This window comes from Pecten maximus, chromosome 11, assembly GCF_902652985.1.
Source record: "Pecten maximus chromosome 11, xPecMax1.1, whole genome shotgun sequence".
NCBI classification, from domain to species: Eukaryota; Metazoa; Mollusca; class Bivalvia; order Pectinida; family Pectinidae; genus Pecten; species Pecten maximus.
Genome location: NC_047025.1, coordinates 18,192,690 through 18,206,432, shown reverse-complemented (window position 1 = coordinate 18,206,432; position 13,743 = coordinate 18,192,690). Strand labels below are relative to the sequence as shown.

General features: G+C 37.4%; 1 protein-coding gene across 1 annotated transcript in view; it reads right to left on the bottom strand.

Moving 5' to 3' along the window:
- The window catches only part of LOC117337185, a 207,918-nt gene that overhangs the window by 44,678 nt on the left and 149,497 nt on the right, over positions 1-13,743 (bottom strand). The window contains exon 4 of the mRNA XM_033898034.1: positions 7,880-9,634. Coding sequence (XP_033753925.1) covers positions 7,880-9,557 — 1,678 coding nt within the window. The 5' untranslated portion in view covers positions 9,558-9,634. The remainder of the gene's footprint in view (positions 1-7,879; positions 9,635-13,743) is intronic.

The window sequence follows — 13,743 nt, the reverse complement described above, 5'->3', positions numbered from 1 at the left end:
GAATTATTTATTTTTGTTTTTACTAATTGTATTTGACATATGACAAGTGGTGTGTGACATATGACTAGTGGTGTGTGACATATGACTAGTGGTGTGTGACATATGACTAGTGGTGTGTGACATATGACTAGTGGTATGTGACATATGACTAGTGGTGTGTGATGTATGACTAGTTGTATGTGATGTATGACTAGTGGTGTGTGACATATGACTAGTTGTATGAGGTGTATGACTAGTTGTATGTGATGTATGACTAGTTGTATGTGATGTATGACTAGTTGTATGTGATGTATGACTAGTTGTATGTGACATGACTAGTTGTATGTGATGTATGACTAGTTGTATGTGACGTATGACTAGTTGTATGTGACATATGACTAGTTGTATGTGATGTATGACTAGTGGTGTGTGACATATGACTAGTTGTATGTGGTGTATGACTAGTTGTATGTGACATATGACTAGTTGTATGTGATGTATGACTAGTGGTATGTGACATATGACTAGTGGTGTGTGATATATGACTAGTGGTGTGTGACATATGACTAGTGGTGTGTGACATATGACTAGTGGTGTGTGACATATGACTAGTGGTGTGACATATGACTAGTGGTGTGTGATGTATGACTAGTGGTGTGTGATGTATGACTAGTTGTATGTGGTGTATGACTAGTGGTGTGTGACGTATGACTTGTGGTGTGTGACATATGACTAGTGGTGTGTGACATATGACTAGTGGTGTGTGACATATGACTAGTGGTGTGTGATGTATGACTAGTGGTGTGTGATGTATGACTAGTGGTGTGTGATGTATGACTAGTGGTGTGTGATGTATGACTAGTTGTATGTGACGTATGACTAGTTGTCTGTGATGTATGACTAGTTGTTTGTGATGTATGACTAGTTGTATGTGATGTATGACTAGTTATATGTGACGCATGACTAGTTGTATGTGACGTATGACTTGTTGTATGTGATGTATGACTAGTTGTATGTGACATATGACTAGTTGTCTGTGATGTATGATTAGTTGTATGTGACGTATGACTAGTTGTATGTGACGTATGACTAGTGGTATATGACGTATGACTAGTTGTATGTGATGTATGACTAGTTGTATGTGATGTATGACTAGTTGTATGCGATGTATGACTTGTTGTATGTGGTGTATGACTAGTTGTATGTGATGTATGACTAGTTGTATGTGACATATGACTAGTTGTATGTGATGTATGACTTGTTGTGTGTGATGTATGACTTGTTGTATGTGATGTATGACTAGTTGTATGTGATGTATGACTTGTTGTATGTGATGTATGACTAGTTGTATGTGATGTATGACTAGTTGTATGTGATGTATGACTAGCTGTATGTGATGTATGACTAGTTGTATGTGATGTATGACTAGTTGTATGTGATGTATGACTAGTTGTGTGTGATGTATGACTAGTTGTATGTGACATGACTAGTTGTATGTGATGTATGACTAGTTGTATGTGATGTATGACTAGTTGTATGTGATGTATGACTAGTTGTATGTGATGTATGACTAGCTGTATGTGATGTATGACTAGTTGTATGTGATGTATGACTAGTTGTATGTGATGTATGACTAGTTGTATGTGATGTATGACTTGTTGTATGTGACATATGACGAGTTGTATGTGATGTATGACTAGTTGTATGTGACATATGACTAGCTGTATGTGATGTATGACTAGTTGTATGGGACGTATGACTAGTTGTATGTGATGTATATTCAACAGTGCAGTAATTTGTGTATGACTACAACATTAGCCTAACTGTTCATACACCCATGAATACAGATCACTAAGTAGTGATATACATAGGTAATTAAGGGGGACTCTGGGGGAGGCCTGTACTAGGACAAGTCTGTGTTAGGTGTCTCTGAACATCATGAGTAATTTTTGAGGAGAACCCCCAAGGGCTTGCTTCATTTGTGTAGGGGAATAATGGACTAGAGAGGAGATAATTGTGGGTGATGTTAGTTTCCAATTTAATTTCCTTCCAGAGAAACATCATACATAAATCGGCACACATAGTAGCTGCCCCACCTCGGACAGCTTCCAGGGGAAAGGTGAATCTACTCTTGTAGCTCCATCAGGTCCTGTATATTATGAAATATCACTATCCAATGACCAGGGGCAGCTCCCCCCCCCCCCCCCCATCTCAACTAGCCTGACTAAGGGCTTAGTGACAAAATCTCTGCCAATTAATAGCAATCAAATGCTTCTTTAAAGTCCCCTGCTACATATTCTTAGGTCAGACCTGTCAATTAGTGACAAGCAATGCACAATCAATCAACAGATTATAATCTTTCACCTACAGCTAACCCCACAGGAACCCTTTACAAAAGATCTAAGAGGGATATTGGCATCCCGCCATTGAATGATCTATATTTGTTCTATGTCAGACTGATCTTCTCTCTACTTTTCCCTTCTTTCTTTATAATCACATAACAAGAACAAGTGAAACCTACATGTGAAGTTTGAGAAACATCCCTTCAGTTCTTTTCAATAAATAGCCATAACAAACTTCAATTCTCAAAATCCAAGATGGCTGCCTGTCGGGCATTTTGTTTTTCTGATCAAAAATAAAAACTGAATTGGCACAACTAGGGCCCATGGGGAACATACACTTGAAGTTTGAGAAATATCCCTCGATAAGTTTTCCAAGAAAAAGCGATAACAAACCTAAATTATCAAAATCCAAGATGGCTGCCTGATGACCATTTTATTTTTTTTACAAGGATTGTTGAAGACGGACCAATGATGCAGGGTGATTTGAATAGCCCTCCATCTGGTAAATGTTTGCATGATTCACCTCCTAACATAGCTGCTAGACTGATAATAGAGAGTGCTAGGATGAAATTATATTAGAGACAACAGTGACCTTGACCTCAACCAGTCACTGAAATCTTCATCAAAATAGAACTATTATTATTATTATATGCATAAAGAATGAAAAAAATAAATGTACACTATATTTGTTATATTCATTATGAAGAAGTTCGTACAGGCTTCACATTTTTTAAACTTAAATAAATAAATTGGTTAAGGATATAAAATTTACACTGCAAATTTAGTTTTTCCTACAGCGAAAAATGGTGCATTATTATAGTGAAGGTAAGATTGCAGGAAAACTTAATATGCAACATATATATATGTCAAAACAAGATTAATTCTGTCTTTGAGATAGAGATATTTGATTTCAAATGGGTTTCAGAAAAAAAAAATGTGTAGAGAATTGTGTCATTTTGGGTCAAATATCATGATATTTTGCAATTTTTTAGGTTTTTTGAAGTCGTTATCATGGTATTCACAGTTCTGAAAAACAGAAAAAATATGTTTACTTATACTTCAGAGATGTATTAATATTGCAAATGTTGTATAGATTACAAATATATATATACTTTATTATAGGTAATATGTAGTGTTAACTGGCTATGTTTACATTTCTAAAACATTATTTTTCAGAATTGGGCATTTTTACTGTACACTGGTACCCTAACCATAAACTGTATCTATTCTACAACTGTGAAACAAGTTATACCAACTTTTATTAAGCACTCTTGTTGGCTGGGATGGAAGCCCATGAGGGGAGTCTTCATGTTGGAAGAAACCAGGGTACTCAGAGGAAACCAATGTGATTGAGCAGGTGACCTCGTACTTTTTTAACCGAGGCTGCCTAGGTGAAAGGTAAGTGCATTACCGATATTCCACCTGACCACATTTTTAACTGTTAACACCGATACTCAAATGTGTTACAAGTTTGTCCGATGTTACCTTATCTAGGAAGTTGTCTTCGAAGTTTTATCAAAATAAGTCTGTAGGACAAAGCATAATTCTATTTTAAGTAACAGTGACCTTCAAAGGACCTGTTAAAGGTTACATTGATTTTTGCCCACGAGCCAATTTAATAATTACCAGGTGATAATTGTAGTACTATATGAGACAACCCATGAAATATGTTTAAAATATTCAAAAGGTCCCAGGGGCCTGTTCCATGACCATTTTAATATCACCCTACATGGGAATGTGACAGGGTTCCATTTTTAGTCAAAATAACGAACATTTAACTTTTTTTGCTACAAAAAGTTATTTTCTTTAGAGTGATATTTACTGAAAATCATCGATGCATTTATGCAACAACAAAAATCTACTAAAACAAGATGCCCATGGGCCTTAACGGTCACCTGAGATTTGAAATATTTCAGTTAATCTAATTGACCCTTTTTAGCCCCACCCATCAGTCCAAGGGATCTGCGAGGGCTAACATGTGCATAGCATTAAGCTGTCATCCCATGCTGATAATGTTAAGAAAGTTAGAATGAATTCCAATAGAAATCAAACAAATGATTGTCAAAAATGTGTTTTCCCTATATAAACTATTGTAAAGTTTACCCCCTCCCCAGGGGCAAATGTGAGACCCCAGGGTCATGAAATTCACAATTTTGGTAAAGCACCATAAGACCCTTCACCCGACACTTTATCACTAGCCCTCCACCTCTGGGTTGCGAGTTCGAAACCTACGTGGGGCAGTTGCCAGGTACTGTGTTTTAGGAGACTGCGGTATGTCTGTGTTATGTCTCCTTGTGATAGGCAGGAACTTTTGCCGATTTATAGTGCTACCTCACTAAGCAACTGTCGAAGACACCCAGCAGGACACCCCACCCGGTCACATTATACTGACAATGGGTGAACCAGTTGTCCCACTCCTAAAATGCTGAGCGCTAAGCAGGAGTAGCAACTACCATTTTAAAGACTTTGGTATGTCTCTTCCAGGGGACAGAACCCAAAGCCTTCCTCACAGGGGCGAACGCTTAACTAAAGGCCAAAAGTGAGGCATTGTCAAGGGAGATATTCGGAAGAAGAAAGTTGCTAAGAAAGAAGAGAAAAGATAAGATCCGAAATTTAGTCGCCTCTTACGATCATGCAATGGGGGCAACAGATACAATTCTTACGCCCAACCTGCAGGGCTATTTTGAAAAGTACCTCCATGCAGGTTGTTGTATATGACAACTTTACCGGGTTTCAATTTTTCTAAAATTTTCACCATAGATATTTAACATGATGGTCCAAATAATTGCCAAATATTTTGGGTGTACAAGAACCGGAAGTAGTTGTACCAATTCCGTAAAAAGTGAACATGGCTTAAAATTGGCTTAAAAAATTAGGTATTTTTGGGGTTTAAGACTGTGTAATTTTTTTAATAGATATTTTTTTGTAGCATAAATGCATCTATGATTTTCAGTAAATATCACTCTAAAGAAAATGGTAACTTTTTGAAGCAAAAAAAGTTAAATGTGTGTTATTTTGACTAACAAGAGGCCCAAGGGCCTTAACGGTCATCTGACTCTAAATTAAAGACCCTTATACTATTGTAGTATGCATTCTCTGTAGCGAGTATAGTGGCAATGTTTGCCATGGTGCCCATCTTGGAATTTAGACCAACCCGAAAAATAACAACACTTGATCAAGACTATCTCAGGATCATTCCTGGTAAGTTAGAGCTGAATCCCACTGGTGGAATTTGAGAAGAAGTTTGAAATATATAGGTGTTGTTCAGGAAAACCATGATTGCGCAATCATGTTACAAAATGGCTGCCATGGCTCCCATGTCAATTTTTTTACGAGGCCGAAAAATAGCAACACTTTGTTGGCTCTCCTTCCTTAACATCCTCAACAATTTCCAGCTCAATGGCACCAGTGGAACTGGAGAAGAAGTTTAAAATGTGTTTTTCAAGACGGCTGCCATGGCGGCCAATTTGGATTTCTGATCGACCTGAAAAATAACAACACTTTGTTGGCTCTCCTTCCTTAACATCCTCACCAATTTTCAGCTCAATGGCACCAGTGGAACTGGTGAAAGAAGTTTAAAATGTGTTTTTCAAGATGGCTGCCATGGTGAAGTTTGAAATGTGAAAAGTTTACGCACGACACACTGCGCAGGGCAGACGGGGGACGGCGCACAACGACAGACGAAGCATGATGACTATAGGTCATCCTGACCCTTCGGGTCAGATGACCTAAAAATGGAACCCTGTCACACTCCCATGTAGGGTGATATTAAAATGGTCATGGAACAGGCCCCTAGGACCTTTTGATTTTTTAAACATATTTCATGGGTTGTCTCATATAGTACTACAAATATCACCCGGTAATTATTAAATTGGCTCGTGGGCAAAAATCAATGTAACCTTTAACAGGTCCTTTGACTACTCATGCCAATATTCAAACAAGATATGTCTGATGAAAATGTACAAGTGAGGTTTTGTCAAACTTTGTCAATAATCAGTAACTATAATGGGATGACCATGAGTGTAGTACTGTACACAAATGATAGGAAGACAGGATCCCGCTTCATAAACCAGGGGTTACGATTCTCAAACCATGGGTTATGATACTCAAACCAGCGGTTACGATTCTGAAACCAGGGGTTACGATTCTCAAACCAGGGGTTACGATTCTCAAACCAGGGGTTAAGATTCTCAAACTAGGGGTTACGATTCTCAATCCAGGGGTTATGATTCTCAAACCAGGGGTTACAATTCTCAAACCAGGGGTTACGATTCTCAAACCAGGGGTTACGATTCTCAAACCAGGGGTTACGATTCTCAAACCAGGGGTTACGATTCTCAATCCAGGGGTTATGATTCACAAACCAGGGGCTATGATTCACAAACCAGTGGTTATGATTCACAAACCAGGGGTTATAATAATAACAACTGTAATGTTTGGCAGAATAGCTATGTACTTGTATTTTAATAAAGTTTATTTTTTTTTCTTTTTCTATAAAAATCATTAAACATGAAATTACATCTCAGTTGAGAATACTTTTCTACTCTTCAGATAATCTTGATAGAATTTGCAAGGAATTTCAACAATAATCAGGTTTGTAAGCATGTTTAAGAAACACATGGAAAATGACTTTTATGATGATTGATGAGGCTGGTAGTCCTGATAGACACACCTGACAGTGAGCTGGTGAAGATCTGAAGATTACAGATTTATCACTTAAATTAAATGTTTTCTTATCAACAAAACCACATTAAATATTTCAACATCAAAAAATATCTTACATTGGAGTGTGTGAACTAGAATTCAAAATATCCATAATTCTGCTTATACTTTTAAAATCTCAATATGAAACATATGTTTAAAAAGAACTCGTCTTTCTTCCAAGTAATAAACATAACATCTTGGGAATAGTAATAATTGTAATTTGTTGTGAAATTGATTTAATGAGATAGCACAAAGGCTATGTGACGCTTATATATAGGCCGATGTGTGTCTCTGATGTAAGTCTCTGAATTAGCTACCAGCTTGATAAGTATTCTGTATATAAGCATTTTGATGACCCAAGAAACATCATATAGAAATTTTGCGATTTAAAAAAGAAATTTAGCATGTTTTAAACAAATTTTTTGTTTTTTTCTTTTTCAACAATTCTGTCTACTTCACAAAATGCATGATCAAGAGGCCCCATGGGCCTGGATCATTCACCAGTTACTGGTACAATTATACACACCTCATTAGAGAAAGTCATTGAGACATCATGGTTGAGTAGAAGTACTTTATGTTGGTGGTCATGTCTTATATGTCCACATTTCAGAACAAACTACGGACCATGATAATAGCTCTAGTCCTAGCCTATGACAATCTGCCGCTCTAACTTAACCGAGAAAGTGAGAGAAACCATATCTAACACTTTGGTACGAACCACACCAGTCCACTTACTTTACACCTCCATCACATATCAAGGATAATACAAAAAGATTAATTTAATTCATTTAACACAATAAGGAAAAGTACTTAAACATTTCAAAAGCCGTAAAGAAACGTAAGATTCAACTTACCTAACTTCTTTGCCATATCCTCGATTGTGTTTAATGCCGATGGAATTCTGCTCTCATGAGCAACCATTACTTCTATTTCTCCCACCTGGAAACCAAAATCTGTAATATCAAGGTCGACAGTACACTCGGGAAGACTGTAGCTCTGACGATGAGTTGTGAAAGTTGCAAATTCTTCCAGGCCAATGATTTTCACGAGTTCTGTCGCACTAAGTTCCTCGGAGAATCCTTCCATGTTATAATGTTGTATGAGATACTTGACAATTTCCCTTTCCTTTGTGATTTCCTCATTATGTGTTGATAGTTTACATGACACGTGCCTGGTCACCTTAAGTTCCCAGTCCTCGTTTCTCTTCCTAAGCCAACAGTTTTGTAAGGTCAGGGAATATTTTGGATCATCGTAATACCTGTCTGTAAATGTTTTCTCCACATTCAACAATGCCCCCAGCTCCTTCAGTTTGTCCACACTTTTGGTGGTGATGACAAATTTTCTTTCCACCTCGATCATCTTTACTGGTGCTGGTTTTGTTTGTGTGGTCGTTGCAGACATTTGTTCTGCCATCTGAGGCATACTTGTGTTTGATACAAATTCTTCTTTAACTTCTTGACTCACGTCCTCATGATAGGAAGGCGATGATGTGTGATCCTGATCCATACCGACATCTCCTGTACAAGACACCGAATTGGATATAGCTATCCTGGAATGTGAAGGCTCAACAGATGTAGCAATGTAACTTTCCTGAACTGTCAAAGATTTCTGTTCCTCTGAGGTTCCTTTGATGTCTTCCATCGATGCTACCGCAGGGAAGACTTCCACATCTGGCAGGTCTTCAGATGCTGATGACGACTGTGAATCAGCCTGTCTCCAAAGCTTGGCAGCCATGGACTCTGACCTCCAACTATCAGAACACTCCAGTTGGACTGAGCCCTCCCCTATTTCCTCACTGCTTGTTTCTGCAGCATCAGCTTCCTCCTTATCATCCGCAAACAGATTTCTCTCTTGGAATAACATTACAGAAGTGGTACTACGAATTTCGTAAGCTCTATCTAGGGAATCACATTTCTCTTCCTCATCTTCATCTTTAAAACTCAGGGGGTTTGACAGCACACTTATGTAGGGTGAATTCATGGGACTACTTATCTCCATGGAAATAGAATTTGAAAATGTCCTCACATGGTTTTCTTGATTTCCTGTCATGGCAGTTTTGTCCAGCTGTTCATTTTGGTGAGAACCTGACAATTTTTTCAGTGAATCTTCTGTCCCGTGCTGTGAAAAGTCTTGCATATTTGTTTCTTTCCTGTCAATATATCGCATGTCAAACTGTAACTGGCCAGAAGATTCTGTTACAGAATCCTGTTCAAGTTCGCGTAATAATTCTGCTTCCTGTTCTGATGTAAGACTCCCAGGAAAAGGATTGCCAAAATAAGTGCTGTCAGTCAAACTTAATCCATTATTATTACTTGCATCTTCTTGACTGTCACTTAATCTTTGAGTGAGGTCTCGATTCTCCGATTGTGGTGACCTTTGACCTTGGAAAGTTTCTGCTGAACTCTGACCTGAAGATCCTATTGGAAAATACAGATGACCTGTGGGACTAACTACCTCCCTCAAGGGACTTTGGATTTTTCTTTCTTTCCTGTCAATAAATGTCAGGTTCATGTTCCTTTCTTTTGAATTCATCCTTGAATTTTTCTGGAGTAAATACTGCTGTTATAACTCCTTAGGGCTGAAGATTCGGGCTTACAATGGGACAGCAACTGAAAACACAAAACACCAATCATTAACGGATAAACTAGAATTGTGAACCAATGGCTACAAGAACTATGCTCTACAAAATTCGACTAAATATTAAGAAAGGGTCAATATCCTAAAAGGGCAATACTCTAAAAGAGGCAATACTCTAAAAGGGGCAATACTCTAAAAGGGCAATACTCTAAAAGGGGCAATACTCTAAAAGGGGCAATACTCTAAAAGGGGCAATACTCTAAAAGGGCAATACTCTAAAAGGGGCAATACTCTAAAAGGGGCAATACTCTAAAAGGGGCAATACTCTAAAAGGGGCAATACTCTAAAAGGGGCAAAACTCTTTACACTACTGTATTTAGAGTTTGTTTCATGCTTGAAAATATTGACCCAAGTATTTACAAAAAAGGGCATTAATACACAGAAAAAAACTGTACAGACAGACGATGGACAGATTGATGGATAGACAGAAGGAGATGCTCTCCAGTCTGGTTATAACTTTAAAGGCTACATAAAATTTGAATGTTTATTGAACATAAAATATATCTGATGGGATTAATAGCAGAATGATGAAGCTGTGAAGTAAGGAGTTATACAGAAAATGAGTCTGTTTCTAAATACTTTTGTACTACTGAAAGGCAATAACAGATTTAATAGAGCAGGGATTGGGACAAAATAGCAAGGGAATTAGGAACAAATTTCAAAGTGTACAACCAAATCTAAGAGCGTGGACTACCTCAGGTTTAATTCAGCCCTGGTCAGATTTCTTTACCACAAATTCATTCCTTATAATGTTTTTTCATTTGAGTGTTTGAAACCAAGTGACAATCCATCTGTCTTAGAGGGATTGGATACTTCAATGTAGCTACACTCCACCTTAGAAAACACATTACACCACCACCTATATCCACCTTATTGACCACACTTCTCTATAACTGTGCACACATATCATCCATGTGCTTTGTCTTTTTTGTATTTTATCAATTTATCCAAGTATGTGACAGAGAAGACAATTTACTGAAAAGTTCAAAGGTCACAAGATCTGGTCTAGACAGGTTTCAATGTATTGATCGAGACTAATTAATTTAAAACGTTAAATCAATGTTATTGGTTTTAGAGGTGACTTGTTGCTAGCCTACACCCTTAATGAGTGCCCACTGGCTGGCACCAACCTGCTGAGCAAGTCTCATGTTTACAAGTAACACAAGCAAAAAACATCGTCTAATACTGTCTGGAACCCGTCACATTAAACAGACGCAGAAGAAATGTTCAAATTATTTTGAGAAAAAAACTTGTCTCTGACTGGAAGCACTTTTTTGTTTTCGGTGTTATAACAACTACAGTGTTGGGGTGACATAATGTGCCGCAAAAATTCTAGGCATGAGCACCAAGACATGTTGGCAAAATTAGCATGTGAAGCGCGACTAATTCAATTGGTATAATCGTCAACCTCAAAGTAGACTAGATTAATAATCACTTTCTTCCTCAGGGAAAAGAATCCAATTTCATAAATTTGGAAATTCTTTAATTTAATTGTTCCCCCTCCGTCTTCTATATGCAAAATGATGGTGAAGCAAAAAACTACCCTGTGTGTCTGTTGGTATCAAATTTTCACAAGGAGATGGAAAAGTGACAGTTGAGATTAAAGGAAAATTAAATGAAGCCTTGTTTTTCAGGTAACCTTACATTACCATGACAACAGACAGTGTGCGTTTTAATATGATGGCATAAAACATGTCCTTTAAAACCATTACGCCCGAGCCGTCTACCATCTTGTTAGTTTGACATACATTTTGTACTCCATGTAATGTAGCCTCTCTTTCAGCTCTATGCGCCATTTAATTGACGTCGTTGTGACGGGAGAATTTTTGTAATATCGTTGGATTAAATTGAAGACAATTTTTTTTCTCATTCTCCACCTAGCTGTCGCTTCGGTAGGGTTTAGATAGATTAGTATGTAACTAAACTCCGCCCTCAAACGATGTTAAGAATTGGAATTCATCCAAAGTTTTGCTGAAAGCTTTTTTTATCAGCAGCTTACACCTTTTGTTGTAATTTTCCCCCAACTGAAATTAAGCTTGCTCGTGGAAGGGGAACATACAGCTGATCAATACCGGGGATTGTTGTCTAGAGAGAGCTGGATCAATAGGTTCACTTTTTGCTTACATTATAATGGTTGTCATGTAAATGTATAATTGTACCTACATGTCAGACTCCCGAAATAAAAAATGTGTTTTCGAAAAAAATCAATACATGATATGAACATGTCGGTCTCTTGAAATTTAAAGCATTCTGAATTGAAATAAATGATTATCTATAATACATCTAAATATGTAATTGTTTTAAAAATAACATGCTGAATGAAACTGGACAGTGGCTGAGAGGAATGATGTCTTGACCATTAAGCTTACGTCATGATCCCATGCGTCGCGTTCATCATGGTAATAAGACTTCCCCCATGTGCTGTGTAATTTTTGATGATGTGACATGGGACATTTGTTTTAATCAATAAGTATTATTGATAATGTCTGTATATTAGTTTTTTGAGAATTATGCTTTTGTTTATACCCTAATGGCCATTAAAATCATGACAAACATAACAAGGCTGAGAAAAAGTTTTAAAAATCAATGAATATTATTGATATGTCTATATATTGGAGCTGGTTTTTGCTGTCTGTTTGAAGCCGTGTTTATGGCAGTATAAGCCTATCTTAAGCAGCTTTTGTAGAGCTGCAGTAGCAGCCCTGATTGATTGTAAGGAACATGGCTACAACTCTATCATCATATACCTACTCATTGTCTGACCTACTCATCCACATAGAAAACACAAAATTACTTATCTAATTTTTAAAGATAACATACTTTTTGAATTTATGATTTTTATAATGGAAATCCCTGCTTGTGTCATTGACTTTTAATGAGGACATTGACAAGAGCTCCCAGAGGGATCTTGGCACCCACCATTGAATGATCCATATCAGTCAAATGAAAGGCTGATATTTTCTCTTCTTTTCCCTTTTTTCACTCTTCCTTCAAAACATTTAATATTTTTACATAACACTATATAGCAGAAGCAACATGCAATTATCAAAATCCAAGATGGCTATACACTTTGTCATCCATTAAGTTCTTTCAATCAGACTTGCATACACAACTGGAGACCAAGGGTAACATTTAAATTTGGGAATGACTAAGCCATTTAGTACTTTAAAAACTTGTTAATGAAGTTTCAATTGTTAAAATCCAAAATGACTGCCTGTTGGTCATGTTGTTGTCAGGTTGGCCCTATACAGGAAAATGCATTACTATAGGGATCAACAGGAACCTCTGCAGTAACAAACTTCAATTGTCAAAATCCAAGATGACTGCCTGTTGACCATGTTGTTCTCAGATTGGTCCCAAAATGTAATATGCGCAACTAATGACCAAGGGGAACTCACGTATGAAATTTGAGAAAGATCCCTATAGCACTTTCGGATAAATAATGATTACAAATTTCAATTGTCAAAATCCAAGACAGCTGACTGTCAGCCATGTTGTTTTCCAATTTATTACAAAATGCAATATACACAACTAGGGACCAAGGTAAACTTTCATATGAAGTTTGAGAACGCTCCTTTCAGTACTTTCTTAGAAATAGTGATAACAAACTTCAATTGTCAAATTCAAAGATGGTTGCCTGTTAGCCATGTTATTTTCCGATCGGTCCCAAAATGCAATATGCAAAACTATAGGGACCAATTGCAAGTGAGGAATTTTCTGCTTTATGATGTGACCTTGTAAGGAAATGTGATGTGATGTGACCTTGTGAGGAATGCTCTGTGATGTGACCTTGTGAGGAATGCTCTGTGATGTGACCTTATAAGGAATGCTCTGTGATGTGACCTTGTGAGGAATGCTTTGTGATGTGACCTTATGAGGAATGCTCTGTGATGTGACCTTGTGAGGAATGCTCTGTGATGTGACCTTATGAGGAATGCTCTGTGATGTGACCTTGTGAGGAGTGCTCTGTGATGTGACCTTATGAGGAATGCTCTGTGATGTGACCTTGTGAGGAATGCTCCGTGATGTGACCTTGTGAGGAATGCTCTGTGATGTGACCTTATAAGGAATGCTCTGTGAT